The 15,308-nt window shown below is 45.0% G+C and overlaps 1 protein-coding gene across 5 annotated transcripts in view; it reads left to right on the top strand.

Moving 5' to 3' along the window:
* The window catches only part of LOC147120739 (DNA repair protein Ku80-like), a 197,389-nt gene that overhangs the window by 25,174 nt on the left and 156,907 nt on the right, over positions 1-15,308 (top strand). For 4 of the 5 annotated variants that reach the window (XR_015078230.1, XM_085986974.1, XM_085986973.1 and 1 more), the window contains exons 4-5: positions 9,007-9,055; positions 11,960-12,082. Coding sequence is in view for 4 of the 5 variants with exons in the window: in XM_085986974.1 (XP_085843100.1) it covers positions 9,007-9,055; positions 11,960-12,082 (172 nt within the window). In the remaining variant the exon portion in view is untranslated. Of the gene's footprint in view, positions 1-1,615; positions 1,986-9,006; positions 9,056-11,959; positions 12,083-15,308 lie in introns of those variants that run through there. The other variant, XM_085986975.1, reaches the window with a different exon arrangement.

Here is a 15,308-nt window from a genome sequence, read left to right as displayed (position 1 = left end):
TTTCAGATAAAAGCCGTTTCTGGGTTCCTTCACTTTGAAGCCCACACACAAACTTGTCCCTTAAGGTATCTGCCAGTCCCGCTCCAAACTGGCAGTGTTTCGATAGTTTGCGCAGTTCTGTTAAATAATCAGCATTGCTTTCATCCTTATGCTGGTTCCGTTTGTGAAACTTGAATCTTTCTGCTATCAGCAGCGGTGTGGGGTTTAAATGTTCCTTTAGTATCGTTACTATGTCTTCAAAACTCTTTTCCATTGGCTTCGTTGGGGTTACTAGATTTCGTAATAAACCATACGTCTTTGCACCCATTAAATTTAACAATACCGACGCTTTCTTGTCATCTGACACCCCATTTCCCTTGCAGTACACCTCTATTCGTTCGACATATGTAGTCCAATCTTCGACTTCATTGTCAAATGCGGTGATACTGCCACTCTTCGGCATTTTGGGTGTGGTTTAAAATGGCATCTCCCAATGGCTTAAAATGGCGTCTCCCGCGCTTTCCTTCCTCCCCCGCTGCTGCCGACGCCGCTCCCGGCGGTTCTCGTGGCAATGGTGGCGCCCTGTAGGTTTCGCGCGCTTCTGCGCTGCTGCCCACGCCGCTCTCGGCGGCCCTCGTGGCAATGGCGGCGCCTCGCGGGTTTCTGCGCGTCTCTCTCTCTCCCTCTCTCCGACGCTGCTCGGCCCCTGAACACCGGCTGCGCCCTGTGCGCTCTGCCCTCTCTCTTCCCCCGTCGACGCTGCTCGGCCCTTTGCTGTGCCGCTTGGTCGGGCTCTAGCCCGCCGCTGTTCGGGAAGGGTCTGCGCACTACCTGTTGCCAGCCCGTTTCGCTGGACCACCTCGACTGGAAAGCCAAGCCTGGCTCTCGACAGCCTCCCCCGCAGTTCTCGAGTCTCTGCTGGATGACTGGGCGGTTGCCCGTGGTTGACGCCCGAGTCTCTGGCCTTGACCTCCAATCCACTGATCTCCAGGAACGAATCCCCGGGAGGTGATGCAGCGTTGCAGGTAGGTTCGAACCTGCCTCGTCGCCAATGTTGCGTCCGTGTATAATAAGACACAGACTGCGGAGAACGGTACAACAGGTGTTTACTCAACGTGGCTCACAGTGGAACTGATCTGTACAGATTACTACTCAGTGTTATGTTCAGGTGTGGTCACTGCCGGTACTGTAGTATACATGAGCTGTAAAACATAGTTCCCCTCTTAAAGGTATATACATTACACCGATAAGGCCATAAAAAGTACGAACAAAGCCCTGGGGTTCATTTCTGAAGGGATAGAATTAAAAAGCAGAGAAGTTACGTTAAACTTGTATAGAACCTTGGCTAGACCACACCTGGAGTTCTGTGCACACTTCTGGTCTTCGTATTACAAAAGCAGGATATAGAGGCACTGGAAAAAGTGCAAGAACGATTTACAAGGCTGATACCAGAGCTGAGAGGTTATAACCATCAGGAAAGTCTGAACAGGCTGGGGCTCTGGAAAAGAGAAGACTGAGATCTATTGAATTCTTCTAAAAGGGCCGTTGTTTATGCAGAGAGGAAGCTATTGCGGTACAACTAATGAAAAGCACGACACACACGGGGGCACTTCATGTACAGTGTGGCAGTCAACATTTTGCCTTGCACTAACAAGAATGACTCAAATTGGGGTAAGATTTTGGTGCCTGTTAGGGCCCACAATGTTACAAAAATTCAAGTAAACATTACCCTCCAGAAAGAAGTCTTACGAGCAGTTGTACATTTTGACCATCCAGTTCCACCCATTTCCTTGAGTCTTAACTCTATATTGCAATGCACCAGCACTACACAGGAACACTATCATTATGTAGTAGGAGAATGATATCCGTACCCTGTGGGTAGCGGAGTGGGCCCAGGGGCCGTGTAGCCTGGTTCTGCTCCTACTTCTTGTGTTCTAATTCTGTTAGATTTCAGGAGATGGTTTTATTCCTGTTCCTGGCTGGGGTGGAGATCGCCTTTACAGAAGGTAAGTACTGTAGAAAATATAGGGACAGAGTGATCTCCTGGACGAGTTTCGATCGCCTAGATGGGTCGGAGAGGAATTTCCCAGATTTTTTCTCCCAAATTGGCCATTGGGTTTTTTATCTGGTTTTTCGCCTCTCCCGGGAGATCACATGGGTTCGGGTGGGATGGAGAGTGATCGAAGATTTGAGGTTAGGATCAGATCAGCCATGATCTTATTGAATGGTGGAGCAGGCTAAAGGGGCCGATTGGCCTACTCCTGCTCCTGCTTCTTATGTTCTTATAGAATGGTTACAGCACGGAAGGAGGCTATTCGGCCCATCGAGTCCTGCCGGCTCTCTGCAAGAGCACTTCAGCTCGTCCCTTTCCCCATAGCCCTGCAAATTTTATTCCTTCAGTTACTTCTCCAACTCCCTTTTGAAAGCTATGATTGAGTCTGCCTCCACCACCCTTTCAGGCAGTGCATTCCAGATCCTAACCACTTGCTGCGTAAAAAGTTTTTTCTTATGTCGACTGGTTCTTTTGCCAATCACTTTAAATCTGTTCTCGACCCTTCTGCCAATGGGAACAGTTTCTCTCTATCGACTCTGTCCAGACCCCTCATGATTTTGAACACCTCTATCAAATCTCCTCTCGCTCTTCTCTGCTCTAAGGAGAACAAGCCCAGCTTCTCCAGTCTATCCACATAACTGAAGTCCCTCATTCCTGGAATCATTCTCGTTAATCTTTTTTGCACCCTCTAAGGTCTTCTCGTGCTTGCTAAAGTGCGGTGCCCAGAATTTGACACAATACTCCAGTTGAGGCCGAACCAGTGTTTTATTTCTTTATAATTTCCATGCTTTTGTACTCTATACCTCTATTCATGAAGACCAGGATCTCAACCGGCTTTCTCAACCTGCCCTGCCACCTTCATCGATTTGTGCCCATGTACCCCTAGGTCTCTCTGTTCTTGCACCCCCTTTAGGATTGTACATAAGAACATAAGAAATACGAGCATGAGTAGGCCATTTGGCCCCTCGAGCCTGCTCTGCCATTCAATGAGTTTATGGCTGATCTTCTATCTCAATCCACTTTCCTGCACTATCCCCATATCCCCTGATTCCTTTTAATATCCAAAAATCTATCGATCTCTGTCTTGAATATACTCAACGACTGAGCCTCCACCGCCCTCTAGGGTAGAGAATTCCAAAGATTCACCACTCTGTGTGAAGAAATTTATCTTCATCTCAGTCCTAAATGGCCGGCCCCTTATTCTGAGACTCTGACCCCTGGTTCTAGACTCCCCAGCCAGGGGAAACATCATCCCTGCATCTACTCTGTCAAGCACTGTAAGAATTTTGTATGTTTCAATGAGATCACCTTTCATTCTTCTAAACACTAGAGAATATAGGCCTAGTCTACTCAATCTCTCCTCACAGGACAATCTCCCCATCCCAGGAACCAGTCTGGTCTCCTTTTTGGTCTCTAATCAGCCCCACCCCCCTCTTACTACCTGTTTACTATTTATATGCCTATAGAAGACTTTTGGATTCCCTTTTATGTTAGCTGCCATTCTATTCTTTTCCCCACTTCTCTTCTGAACTTTCTATATTCAGCCTGATTCTCCCATGTATTCTTGACCTGACATCTGTCATACGCGCTCTATTTCTGCTTCATCTTACTCTCTATCACTTTCGTCATCCAGGGAGCTCTGACTTTAGTTGCCCTACCTTTCCACCTAGTGGGAATGTACCTTGACTGTACCCGAACTATTTTCTCTTTAAAGGCAGCCCATTGTTTGGTTACAGTTTTGCCTGCCAATCTTTGATTCCAATTTACCCAGGCCAGATCCATTCTCATCCACTGAAATGAAGTATTTTTACTCTAGATTGCTCGCTGTCCTTTTCCATAGCTAATCTAAACCTTATGATATATGTTCACTGTTCCCTAAATGTTCACCTACTGACACTTGCTCCACTTGACCGACTTCCTTCCCCAGAACCAGATCCAGCAAAGCCTCCTTCCTCGTTGGGCTGGAAACATACTGATCCAGAAAGTTCTCCTGAACACACTTCATAATTTTTTTCCCCCTCTCTGCCCTTTATACTATTACTATCCCAGTCTATATTAGTTGAAGTCCCCCATTATCACAACTCTATAGTTCTTGCATCTCTCTGTAATATCTCTGCAAATTTGCTCCTCCATATTTTTCCCACTATTTGGTGGTCTATAGAATACACCTAGTAATGTAATGGCACCTCTATTTCTTAACTCTAGCCATATACATTCTGTCCTTGACCCCTCCAGGACATCCTCCCTCTCCAGCACTGTAACATTCTCCTTAACCAATACTGCCACACCACCTCCTATCTTTCCTTCCCTATCTTTCCTGAGCACCTTGTATCCAGGAATACCTAATCCTGCCTATTTTTGAGCCAGGTCTCCGTTATTGCCAGAACATCATATTCCCATGTGGCTATTTGCACCTGCAGCTCACCAACCTTGTTTACTATGCTTTGTGCGTTCACGTACATACACTGTAAACCTATCTTAGATGATCCTATGTTCTCTCTTAGTCTGACACCACCTAATACCGTACTATTTCTTACATTAGTGCTATCCGTCTCTCCCAATCCTTTGTGCACTTTGTTTATCTTTTCTAATGCTACATCCTAGTGCCCATCCCCCTGCCAACTTAGTTTAAACCCTCCCCAACAGCATTAGCAAACCTCCCCACGAGGATCTTGGTCCCGGCTCTGTTGAGGTGCAGCCTGTCCAGCTTGTACAGGTCCCTGTATTAAACTGAGAATTACCACCCTTGGTGACCATGAATGGGGGGGAAGTGGTGTATAATGCAGTACAACATCCTTGGATCAGAATGACTTCTGTCTTTCTGCTCATTTTGAAGTTGATTATTCCCCCAAGGATTTACCCTTGGCCCCCTCCTACTTCTTATCTGCAAGCTGCCCCTCGGCGACATCATCCGACAACACAGCGTCAGTTTCCACATGGAGTCAGAAGGTCTGGCTGAGGTACTAAATGAGTACTTTGCATCTGTCTTCACCAAGGAAAAGGATGCTGCCATAGACATAGTAAAGGAGGAGGCAGTGGAGATACTTGATAGAATAATAATTGATAAAGAGGAGCTATTAGAAAGGCTGGCTGTACTTAAAGTAGATAAATCACCAGGAGCGGATGGGATGCATCCTTGGATGCTGAGGGAATTGAGGGAGGCGATCGCGTCGGTACTGGCCATAATATTCCAATCCTCCATAGATACAGGGGTGGTGCCAGAGGACTGGAGAATTGCAAATGTTACACAATTGTTCAAAAAAGGGTGTAAAGATAAACCCAGCAACTACAGACCAGTCAGTTTGACCTCGGTAGTGGGGAAGCTTTTAGAAACAGTAATCAGGGACAAAATTAACAGTCACTTGGACAAGTGTGGAATAATTAAGGAAAGCCAGCACGGATTTGTTAAAGGCAAATCGTGTTTAACTAACTTTAGTTTTTGATGAGGTAACAGAGAGGGTTGATGAGGGTAATGCAGTTGACGTGGTGTACATGGATTTCCAAAAGGCGTTTGACAAAGTGCCACATAATAGGCTTGCCAGCAAAGTTGAAGCCCATGGAGTAAAAGGGACAGTGACAGCATGGATACGAAATCGGTTAAGTGACAGGAAACAGAGAGTAGTGGTGAACGGTTGTTTTTCGGACTGGAGGAAGGTATACAGTGGTGTTCCCCAGGGTCGCTTCTCGGACCACTGCTTTTCTTGATATATATTAATGACTTGGACGTGGGTGTACAGGACACAATTTCAAAATTTGCAGATGTCACTAACCTTGGAAGTATAGTGAACAGTGAGGAAGAGAGTGATAGACTTCAGGAAGACATAGACAGGCTGGTGAAAATGGGCAGACACGTGGCAGATTAAATTTAACGCAGAAAAGTGCGAAGTGATACGTTTATAGGACATATAAACGAAATGGTACTATCCTGAAGGGGGTGCACAACCAGAGAGACCTGGGGTATGTGTGCACAAATCGTTGAAGGTGGCAGGGCAGGTTGAGAAAGCAGTTATACAGGCTTATGGGATCCTGGGCTTCATAATAGAGGTATAGAGTACAAAAGTGTGGAAATTATGATGAACCTGTATAAAACACTAGTTCGGCCCCAACTGGAGTATTGTGTCCAATTCTGGGCACCACACTTTAGGAAGGATGTGAAGGCCTTAGGGAGGGTGCAGAAAAGATTTATGAGAATGGTTCCAAGAATGAGGGATTTCAGTTACGTTGATAGACTGGAGATGCTGGGGTTGTTCTCCTTGGAGCAGAGAAGGTTGAGAGGAGATTTGATAGAGGTGTTCAAAATCATGAGGGGTCTGGACAGAATAGATAGAGAGAAACTGTTCCCATTGGCGGAAGGGTCGAGAACCAGAGGACACAGATTTAAGGTGATTGGCAAAAGAACCAAAAGCGACATGAGGAAAAACTATTTTACGCAGCGAGTGGTTAAGATCTGGAATTTACTGCCTGAAAGAATGGTGGGGGCAGATTCAAATCACTACTTTCAAAAGGGAGTTGGATAAGTACCTGAAGGAAATAAATTTGCAGGGTTACGGGGAAAGGGCGGGGGAGTGGGACTAACTGAAGTACTCTTGCAGAAAGCCGGCACGGGCTTGACTGGCCGAATGGTCTTCTGTGCTGTAACCATTCTATGATTCTATGTACGCTGACGACACCCAGCTCTACCTCACCATGCCTTCTCTTGACCCCTCCACTGTGTCTCAATTGTCAGACTGCTTGTCTGAGATCCAGTACTGGATGAGCAGAAATTTCCTCCAACTAAATATTGGTAAGACCGAAGCCATCGTCTTTGGTCCCCTCCACAAACTCCATTCCCTAGCCACTGACTCCACCCCTCTCCCGAACATGTCTGAGGCTGAGCCAGACTGTTCGCAACCTTGGTGTCATATTTGAGCTTCCGACCACATATCCGCGCCATCACTAAGACTGACTATTTCCACCTGTGGAACGTCGCCTGATTCAGCCGCTGCCTCAGCTCATCTGCTGCTGAAACCCTCATCCATGTCTTTGTTACCTCCTAGACTTGACTATTCCAACGCACTCCTGGCTGGCCTCCCACGTTCTACCCTACATAAACTAGAGGTCAGCCAAAACTTTGCTGACCTGCATTGGCTACCAGTTAAGCTGTGCCTTGATTTTAAAATTCTCATCCTTGTTTTCAAATCCCGCCATGGCCCTGCCCCTCCCTATCTCTGTAATCTCCTCCAGCCTCACAACCCTCTGAGATATCTGCGCTCCTCTTATTCTGGCCTCTTGAGCATCCCTGATTTTAATCGCTCAACAATTGGTGGCTGTGCCTTGAGATGCCAAGGCCCTAAGCTCTGGAGCTCCCTCTCTAAACTGATTTGCCTCTCTACCTCTTTCTCCCTTTAAAACGCTCCTTAAAACCAACTCTTATCTTCCCTAATATCTCCTTGTGTGGTTTCGTGTCAAATTTTGTTTCATAACGCTCCTGTGAAGCGCCTTGAGATGTTTTACGACATTAAAGGCATTATATAAATAAGTTATTGTGTTTTATTGTCACGGTTGCTATAGTAAGGAAGACCCAAAGAAAGTTAAAAGTGAGAAGTTTGAAGGATAGAGGAGAGATTGGAATATTTAGGGTTTTTTCACTCTCAAGATGGGGACTATGTAAGGAAGCAGGGTGGATGGTAGAACTACATTTTAGAAAGTTTTAGGATAGAGCAAATATGGGGTTAATAAGTTTGGTTGATGCAACAGTAAGCTAGAATTGCTAAGCTAAAACCTGTTTGATCACATTGTGTGGGCTACTCAATATTGGTTCACAGAATGTGGGCTATTGATCGAAGGAAGTAGGGCAGCTGGTGAGATTAAGATCTTCACACAATCGTCAGGCGAGTTTGAATAATGATTAAGTGGGCTTGCATGTGATTGAGTAAAGTAGCAATACAAGAAGCAAGTGATAGCGGAGTCACTGTACCTGGACCACTGGGTGGGAACACGCTATAGCCGGAAGGAGACAGGATATAAACTGGTCGAGGGAGCAAGGAAGAACACCAGGAAGAGGCAGGAGTTATGATTTTTAGGAGTGGATAATGTTGTTTTGCTTATTCCTCTATACTACTGCTGAAGTGACTTTACTTATTCCATATCAATAAAGTCAATACACAATCAATATAGAGCCTCCTCGGATGCTTACAAAACCTCATCCTCTCTGCCTGAGGTAGAAGGACATTGAGTAACCCACTATAAATTCCTGTCTCACTCAAGAGCACGGCAGAGAGAGAGACAGATGATTGGAGACCCCATCCTCTCTGTCGTAGAGGAGATTGTCTAACCCGCTATACCAGCCAGTCTGGCCCTAGAGACAATATAATGGAGGCCTCATCTTCTCTGCCTGATGTAAAAGGATATTGGAAAATCCCCTACACCAGCTAATTCAGCTCGAGAGAGAGAGAGGGGGAGAACAGAATCCCCTCTGTCTGAGATACAAGAGCAGCATCTCAGTGACTATACATTCAGCCTGCCTCCAAAGAGAGCAGAAGAGAGTTGAGTGGAGACCTGGTCCTCTGACATAGGACAGCAACTAACAACTCAGACAAAAAGGAAATGCTCAGCATGCCAGCTTCCATCTGTGGAGAGAACATTTTGGGTAGGCGCTCTTCAACAAATGTCTCCAGCAGTTTTTGTTTGTTTGATTTCCAGCATCTGCGATTTTTTTTTTTGCACCATACAACTCAGTCTGGTTACAGTGAGAGGACAGGAGAAATCTTATTCTTTGCCTGAGGTAGAAGAAAGCATGCAACTCACTGTTCCACTCTCAGTCAGGGTGTATTAGACAGTGAGGCGACCTCTGATCCCTCGGAGTTCTTTATTGGTGGGTTTGAGTAATCATGCATGATGAGTTACAATTACTGAACAAATTATAAAATATAAAGCTGAATGAACTTTTTGCACAATTTAGTTGCTGTTATGTTTGAACCTTGACTCTCCCCAAGTTCTGGATGCCCTGATTGTCTGTATGGACCTGCTTCAGAAACAGACCTTGTAAGTACTGGAATCAGTAGATGTCAGAGGCTTCTATGCTGCACTTGAGTTGTTGATGGGCTAGAGGAGTTACCCAAACGTGGTTGGGATCTACACAAGCACAGGGCTCAGACTGGCAACCTGGACTTAAACTGATCATTTCAAGAGCTCTGGCAGTAGAATGCTCCATTTCTCTGGTTGGATTCCAGCCCTGACTGGCTCTTCAACCTCAGTTACTTCAAGTGCCAAGTTTTGTTAATTCTTGGTAGGATACCTGGGAATGCTATAGAAATGTATGTTCAGAATGAGATGAGCTTCCAACCCCATATCTGCTCCATCACAAAGGCAGCCTACTTCCACCTGTGTAACATTTCCTGTCTCCACACCTGCTGAAGCCCTCATGCCTTGTTACCTCTAGACTTGACGATTCCAATGCTCCCCTGGCCGGCCTCCCGTCTTCCACCCTTCATAAACTTGAGCTCATCCAAAGCTCTGCTGCCCGTATCCTAACTCGCACCAAGTCGGGCTCACCCATTGCCTCTGTGCTCGCTGACCTACATGGTGGGGTAGGTATACTCATTTGAGATAATAGAATCATAGAATTTTATGGCATAGAAGGAGGCCATTCGGCCTATTGTGTCTGTGCTGGCCGAAAAAGAGCTATCCAAACTAATCATACTTTCCAACTCTTGGCCTCTAGCCTTGTAGGTTACAGCACTTCACGTGCATATCCAAGTACTTTTTAAATGTGATGAGGGTCTCTGCCTCTACCACCCTTTCAGATAGTGAGTGCCAGACCCCCACCACCCTCTGAGTAAAAAAAAATTCTCCTCAACTCCCCTCTAATCCTTCTACCAATTATTTTAAATCTATGCCCCCTGATTATTGACCACTCTGCTAAGGGAAATAGGTTCTTCCTATCCACTCTATTTAGGCCCCTCATAATTCTATACACCTCAATTAAATCTCCCCTCGGCCTCATCTGTTCAAAAAAAACAACCCCGGCCGATCCAATCTTTCCTCATAGCTAAAATTCTCCAGTCCTGGCAACATCCTCATGAATCTCCTCTGTACCCTCTCTAATGCAATCACATCCTTCCTGTAATGTGGAGACCAGAACTGCACCCAGTATTCTAGCTGTGGTGTAAATTGTGTTTTATACAGTTCAAGCATAACCCCCCTGCTCTTATATTCTGTGCCTCGGCTAATAAAGGCAAGTATCCCGTACGCCTTCTTAACCACCTTATCTACCTGTCCTGCTACCTTCAGGGACCTGTGGACACGCACTCCAAGGTCCATCTGTTACTCTACACTTCTCAGTGTCCTACCATTTATTGTGTATTCCCTTGGCATGTTAACCCTCCCCAAATGCATTACCTCACACTTCTCCAGATTGAATCCCATTTGCCACTTTTCTGCCCACCTGACTAGTCCATTGATATCTTCTTGCAGTCTACAGCTCTCTTCCTCACTCAACCACGCGGCCAATTTTTCTGTCATTTGCAAACATCTTAATCATGCCCCCTACATTGAAGTCTAAATCGTTGATATATACCATGAAAAGCAAGGGACTCATACTGAGCCCTGCGGAACCCCACTGGAAACAGCCTTCCAGTCACAAAAACACCCATCGGCCATTACCCTTTGCTTCCTGCCACTGAGCCAATTTTGGATCCAACTTGACACTTTCCCTTGGATCCTGTGGGCTTTTACTTTTCTGACCAGTCTGCCATGTGGGACCTTGTCAAAAGTCTTGCTAAAATCCATGTAGACTACATTAAATGCGCTACCCTAATCGACCCTCCTTGTTACCTCCTCAAAAATTCAATCAAGTTAGTCATACACGACCATCCCATAACAAATCCATGCTGACTTTCCTTGAATAATCCGTGCCTTTCTAAATGACGATTAATACGGTCACTCAGAATTTTTACCAATAATTTGCCCACCACCGAGGTTAGGCTGACTGGCCTGTAATTACTCGGTCTGTCCCTTTCTCCCATCTTAAACAATAGTACAGCATTAGCAGTCCTCCAGAAAAAGGCAGCAGGACAGGTAGATAAGGTAGTTAAGATGGCAGTAGAAAAATTGAAATTAAGATTGAAACAAAATTCATATGGATTGAAGTAAAGGATAAGCCACTTGGACAAGCATGGGCTAATAAAGGAGAGCCAGCACTGATTTGTTAAGGGCAAATCATGTTTGACTAACTTGATTGCATTTTTTGATAAGGTAACAGAGAGGGTGAATGAGGACAGTGCAGTTGATGTGTACATGGACTTCCATGTAAAGTTCCCTTTAAGCTGTGCAGTGTTTTGGAGCTCCCGTGCAGCCAGCTCACCGGCTTTTAAATAGAAAAAAATGTGCATGTGCGGAATTTTGAATGGGCCATGCCGCCTGTTAAAGGGGCCGCGCGGCCGAAAAAAATTTAAAGGGAACATTGGTTGGAGGAGGCTTGCATGGAGCATAAATACCGGAATAGACTTGTTGGGCAGAATGGTCTATTTCCGTGCTGTACTTACTATGTAATTCTATGTATATCGGCAATGCCTCAAATTTAAAATTCTCATCCTATAACCATCCGAGAACTCTGTGATCCTACAACTCTGGCCTCTTGTGCATCCCCCACTACCTTTTCCCCACCATTGGCAGCTGTGTCTTCAGCTGCTTAGGCCATAAGCTTGGATTCCCTTCCTTAAACCTCTCCATCTCCCTCTCCTTTTAAGACTCTCCTTAAAACCTTGTGGAGAAAAACACTAACACAGACCTGCTGGGCCAAATGGCCTGATCTTGTGCTGTTAAACTGATTTATTAGAGGATTAAATTTAAGAGTTATTTTCACTTCTCCCCCCCACCCCCACCCGCCCGCCCCCACCGGCATGATGTGGCCCTGGTCAATCAGTTACATATCATTTTGCCTTTTAGGGGAAAAAAGTATGAGAAATTGCATATCGCAGTGTTCACTGATCTGAACAGTCCCTTCAGCTCCGACCAGTTGGATATCATCACGGGCAACATGAAAAAGGCTGGAATTGCACTGCAATTCTTGTGAGTACTGATCCTCGTTTTTCTTTCAGATCTAGGGTGGGTCTGGTCAGTGTTGAGACTGGCCTGGAACATCCCATACAGTGAGGGGCAATACCCCAAATACTCAGGAACATCCCATAGTGAGGGACAATACCCCAAATACTCAGGAACATCCCACAGCGAGGGGCAATATCCCACATACTCAGGAACATCCCACAGTGAGGGAAAGCACCCCAAATATCAAGTCTCTTTGTGGGGTGTACCTGGCCAATGGTTTGGCTGCAGACAGGTGCAGACTCAAGAAATTGATAACGAAAAGGGAAAATAGAATATGAGAGTAAACTAGCGAGAGACATAAAAACAGACTGTAAAAGCTTCTATAGGTATGTAAAAAGGAAAAGATTAGTGAAAGTAACCATGGGTCCCTTACAGGCTGAGACAAGAGAAATTATAATGGGGCATAAGGAAATGGCAGGGAAATTAAACAAACACTTTGTGTCTGTCTTCATGGAAGAAGACGCAAAAAACCTCCCGAACTGGTGGACAACCAAGGGTCGAGTGAGAATGAGGAACTGAAACATATTCATATTAGTTAAAAAGTAGTACTGGAGAAATTAATGGGACTGAAAGCTGATAAATCCCCTGGACCAGATGGCCTACATCCTAGAGTTTTGAAAGAGTTGGCTATAGAGATAGTGGATGCATTGGTTGCCATTATCCCAAAATTCCATAGATTCTAGAATGGTTCCTGTGGATTGGAAGGTAGCAAATGTAACCCCACTATTTAAGAAAGGAGGGAGAGAGAAAACGGGGAACTACAGACCAGTTAGCCTCACATCGGTAGTAGGGAAACTGCTAGAATCTATTATTAATGACGTGGTAACAGGGCACTTAGAAAATAATAGGATTGGGCAGAGTCAACACGGATTTATGAAAGGGAAATCATGTTTGACAAATTTGTTAAGAGTTTATTGAAGTTGTAACTAGCAGAATAGATAAGCGGGAACCAGTGGGTGTAGTGTATTTGGATTTTCAGAAGGCATTCGTTAAGGTGCCACAGGTTATTAAACAAAATTGGGGGTAATATACTAGCATGGATTGAGGATTGGTTAATGGACAGAAAACAGAGTAGGAATAAATGGGTCATTTTTGGGTTGGCAAGCTGTAACTAGTGGGGTACCGCAAGGATCAGTGCTTGGGCCTCAGCTATTCACAATCTGTATCAATGATTTAGATGAGGGGACCAAATGTAATATATCCAAGCTTGCTGATGATACAAAGCTGGGTGGGAATGTAAGTTGTGAGGAGGATGCAAGGAGGCTTCAAGGGGGTATAGACAGGCTAAGTGAGTGGGCAAGAACATGACAAATGGAATATAATGTGGAGAAATGTGAAGTTATCTACTTTGGTAGGAAAAATAGAAAAGCAGAGTATTTTTTAAATGGTGAGAGATTGGGAAATGTTGGTGTTCAGTGGGACCTGGGTGTCCTTGTACACGAATCACTGAAAGGTAACATGCAGGTACAGTAAGCAATTAAGAAAGCAAATGGTATGTTGGCCTTTATTACAAGAGAATTTGAGTATAAGAGTAAAGACGTCTTACTGCGATTATATAGGGCCCTGGTGAGACCACACCTGGAGTACTGTGTACAGTTTTGGTCTTAGCTAAGGAAGGATATACTTGCCATAGAGGGAGTGCAACGAAGGTTCACCAGACTGGTTCCTGGGATGGGGGGATTGTCCTATGAGGGGAGATTGAGTAGACTAGGCCTATATTCGCTAGAGTTTAGACGAATGAAAGGTGATCTCATTGAAACATACAAAATTCTTACAGGGCTTGACAGGGTAGATGCAGGGAGGATGTTTCCCCAGGCTGGGGAGTCTGGAACCAGGGGTCACAGTCTCAGAATAAGAGGTCGGCCATTTAGGATGAGGAGAAATTTCTTTATTCAGAGGGTGGTGAATCTTTGGAATTCTCTACCCCAGAGGACTGTGGAGACTCAGTCATTGAGTATATTCAAGACAGAGATCGATAGATTTTTGAATATTAACGGAGTCAAGGGATATGGTGATAGTTCAGGAAATTGAAGATGATGTAGAAGATCAGCCATTATCTTATTGAATGGCGGAGCTGGCTCGAAGGGCCAAATGACCTACTCCTGCTCCTGTTTCTTATGTATGAGTTATCATAGAACATGCAAGGGCTATTCCAGTAAACCATACAATCAGAGATCCTATATTGCAGGGGCCATACAATTTTAAATACAGTGCTACATAGTGCATGCATTGTGAAATGCAGCATTGTATACATCACTACATACACTGAATACAAGAGGGTAGAAGTTATGCTGCAGCTGTACAAAACCCTGGTTAGACCACACCTGGAGTACTGTGAGCAGTTCTGGGCACCACACCTTAGGAAGGATATATTGGCCTCGGAGGGAGTGCAGCGTAGGTTTACCAGAATGATACCCGGACTTCAAGGATTGAGTTATGAGGAGAGATTACACAAATTAGGGTTGTATTCCCTTGAACTTAGAAGGTTAAGGGGTGAGCTGATCAAAATTTTCAAGATATTAAGGGGATAGATAGAGAGAAACTATTTCCACTGGTTGGGGATTCTAGGATTAGCGGGTATAGACTAAATATTAGAGCCAGCCCTTTCAGTAGTAAAATTAGGAAACACCTCTACACGCCAAGCGTGGTAGAAGTTTGGAAATCTCTTCTAGCATCAATTGCCGTTTGCGGATCAATTGTTAATTTTAAATCGGAGATTGATAGCTTTTTGTTAACCAAAGATATTAAGGGATATGGGCCGAAGGCAAGTATATGCCATTAGATCGCAGATCAGCCATGATCTCATTGAATGGCAGAACAGGCTCGAGGGGCCAAAAGGCCTCCTCCTGTTCCTATGTTCCTGTGTACACTAAATACAGCACTGCATACGGTATCTAATAGTGTTAAATGCAGCATTGAATAAAGCGCTACATAGAGCTTTAAATGCAGTGTTAAATACTGCATTGAATACTGCTCCACCTATCTTGACTTGAGGGGAAAGAGAGCCGGAGGTTTGTGGTGTGATGAGTGGAGAAGGTGGTGTTGAAATTAATCAGAAAGGACAGACTGTTGGGCCGAATGGTCCTTTCTATCCCCAAAGCATTGGGCCTTGCCTCTTTGTTGAGATTGGCCACTCGTTGAAGTGGGGATGGAACCTATCTGTCAACTTTCTATGGGGAGGCAAATGAAT

This window comes from Somniosus microcephalus, chromosome 4, assembly GCF_052327205.1.
Source record: "Somniosus microcephalus isolate GS21.2 chromosome 4, FLI_Smic_1.0, whole genome shotgun sequence".
NCBI classification, from domain to species: Eukaryota; Metazoa; Chordata; class Chondrichthyes; order Squaliformes; family Somniosidae; genus Somniosus; species Somniosus microcephalus.
Note: the sequence above shows the minus strand (reverse complement) of the source record. Positions and strands in the feature narration are given on the sequence as shown.